Source organism: Limulus polyphemus, unplaced genomic scaffold (assembly GCF_000517525.1).
Source record: "Limulus polyphemus unplaced genomic scaffold, Limulus_polyphemus-2.1.2 Scaffold54, whole genome shotgun sequence".
In the NCBI taxonomy this organism is placed as follows: domain Eukaryota; kingdom Metazoa; phylum Arthropoda; class Merostomata; order Xiphosura; family Limulidae; genus Limulus; species Limulus polyphemus.
In genome coordinates this window covers 144,903-146,570 of record NW_013665664.1, presented here as the reverse complement: position 1 = coordinate 146,570, position 1,668 = coordinate 144,903, and the positions used below count along the sequence as shown (strand labels likewise).

At 32.7% G+C, this 1,668-nt stretch overlaps 1 protein-coding gene across 1 annotated transcript in view; it reads right to left on the bottom strand.

Moving 5' to 3' along the window:
• Window positions 1–710: 710 nt before the first annotated feature.
• Window positions 711–1,668, bottom strand: part of LOC106463553 (solute carrier family 35 member F2-like) — a 137,881-nt gene continuing 136,923 nt past the window's right edge. Inside the window, exon 8 of the mRNA XM_022391620.1 lies at window positions 711–1,058. Within this exon, the coding sequence (XP_022247328.1) occupies window positions 711–1,058 (348 nt within the window). The remainder of the gene's footprint in view (window positions 1,059–1,668) is intronic.

Below are 1,668 nucleotides of genomic sequence, written 5' to 3'. Positions count from 1 at the left end.
CCTACATAAATATATAAAGACAATTCATGACAAACTGTTTAAAAGGTTTTCTATTAATTGTTTAAAACAATTTTGAAACCAATCTTCAGACGGAGCTTCGTTTCAAAATTTATGCATGACGCATTTATCTGCGTCAATAACCAAGTGGAAGAGAAAAAACACAACATATTTTTATGTATATCTTAGCAACATGCATGTTAAGATTAAATGAGTTTACAAATACAAACACTAAGACTAATAAACGAATTATATATATATATATTCATGTGTTTTAAAAACCAACATTTAACATTTTTCACTGTACGTGCTTCATTTCAAAGTTGGCTTTCCATAAAAATGGCATTATGTTTAACCACATTAATGTTATACTAGAATGTCTAAACCGGATATTTTCAATTGAGGAGAAATGGCACAAATTGATCTCGCATGAAGTCAAGTCTTTCCGAGACTTATGGTTTCAGAATTCTGACATCGTCAGTGTTTTTAAATATTTTTGTAAAAACAAGGACTACGTAATGTTTGGTACTGACCGTTTCATCGGTTTCAACCACAAGCGTTTACTAAAAATTAAAATAACTTCTTTTTTTTCTCATTTTACTTGAACAGCGTTTAAAGTTTGACGCAACTGTGGCATTTCTGTCCATATATTTTCATTCTTTTTAAAAAAAACATTGACACTATGCTAACTTAAACGCGCCATCTACAGTACATCAGCACATGCTGTCATGAGAATACTTGGCATTACCGTTCCGTTTGACGCCACTGTCTTCTTCATCAGCAGCGTGTACGCTTACAGCATGTGAAATGGACACCACGGTCATACCTTTAGTCCGTTCACTGTCCTCGATGTGTTCGAACCCAGGACTGTTTCTAGCTGAGCCAATAGAATTGTAGGTATTTGTGCTACAAGGTGTTTGATTAGCCAATTCCAAGTCGCCTTGTAATTCTGCGACAGATATCTCTCGGTAGTGAGCAGTTCCCATTGGCGTGGGTTGAAGAGAATAGACTAATACACCAGTAAGAAACAGGAAAAATGACAGCACGTATAACCAGTGGAACTAGACAAAAGGAAAAATATATAGATGTATTAAACTTTAAAAATTACCAAGTCCAAAACTAACTGTATATAATTTTAAACCAATAAATGCTTCATAAGTAAAAAGTACTTCGACATTCCAGGTTTTGTGTTTCTTTATAAATTTCCAAAGTTACTAAATAACTGAAAACTATTATATTAGAGTTGCAAATATCTATTTTTTACGTTCATTAAAGAAACAACTAACTTTCAGCTCTTATAAGATAAATAATAACAAAAACGCAGCCATTGTTCTCTGTAGAATGATACTTGTGACGGATTTGTTAATATATATTTATTTTAATATCGACGTTTGTTTAGATTAAATTTATATTTAGAAACATACATAGCTTGTACTGTTAGATATGTATTGCGAAACTTCCGCCTATTCTCAAAAGTTGTAGAAGATTCTCGAGAGTAAGAATCAACAATATATACGTGTACGTAAACGCTTGTGTTAGCATCAGTATTGTTACCTAAAACTGAAATTTGGAAAAACTCTCCACACGCCTATAAGTATAACCATCGCGACGCATCAAAAGAGAGTATCTATTATTAGTTTGCTATATTCAGTGTGCTATAAACTTCAGAAG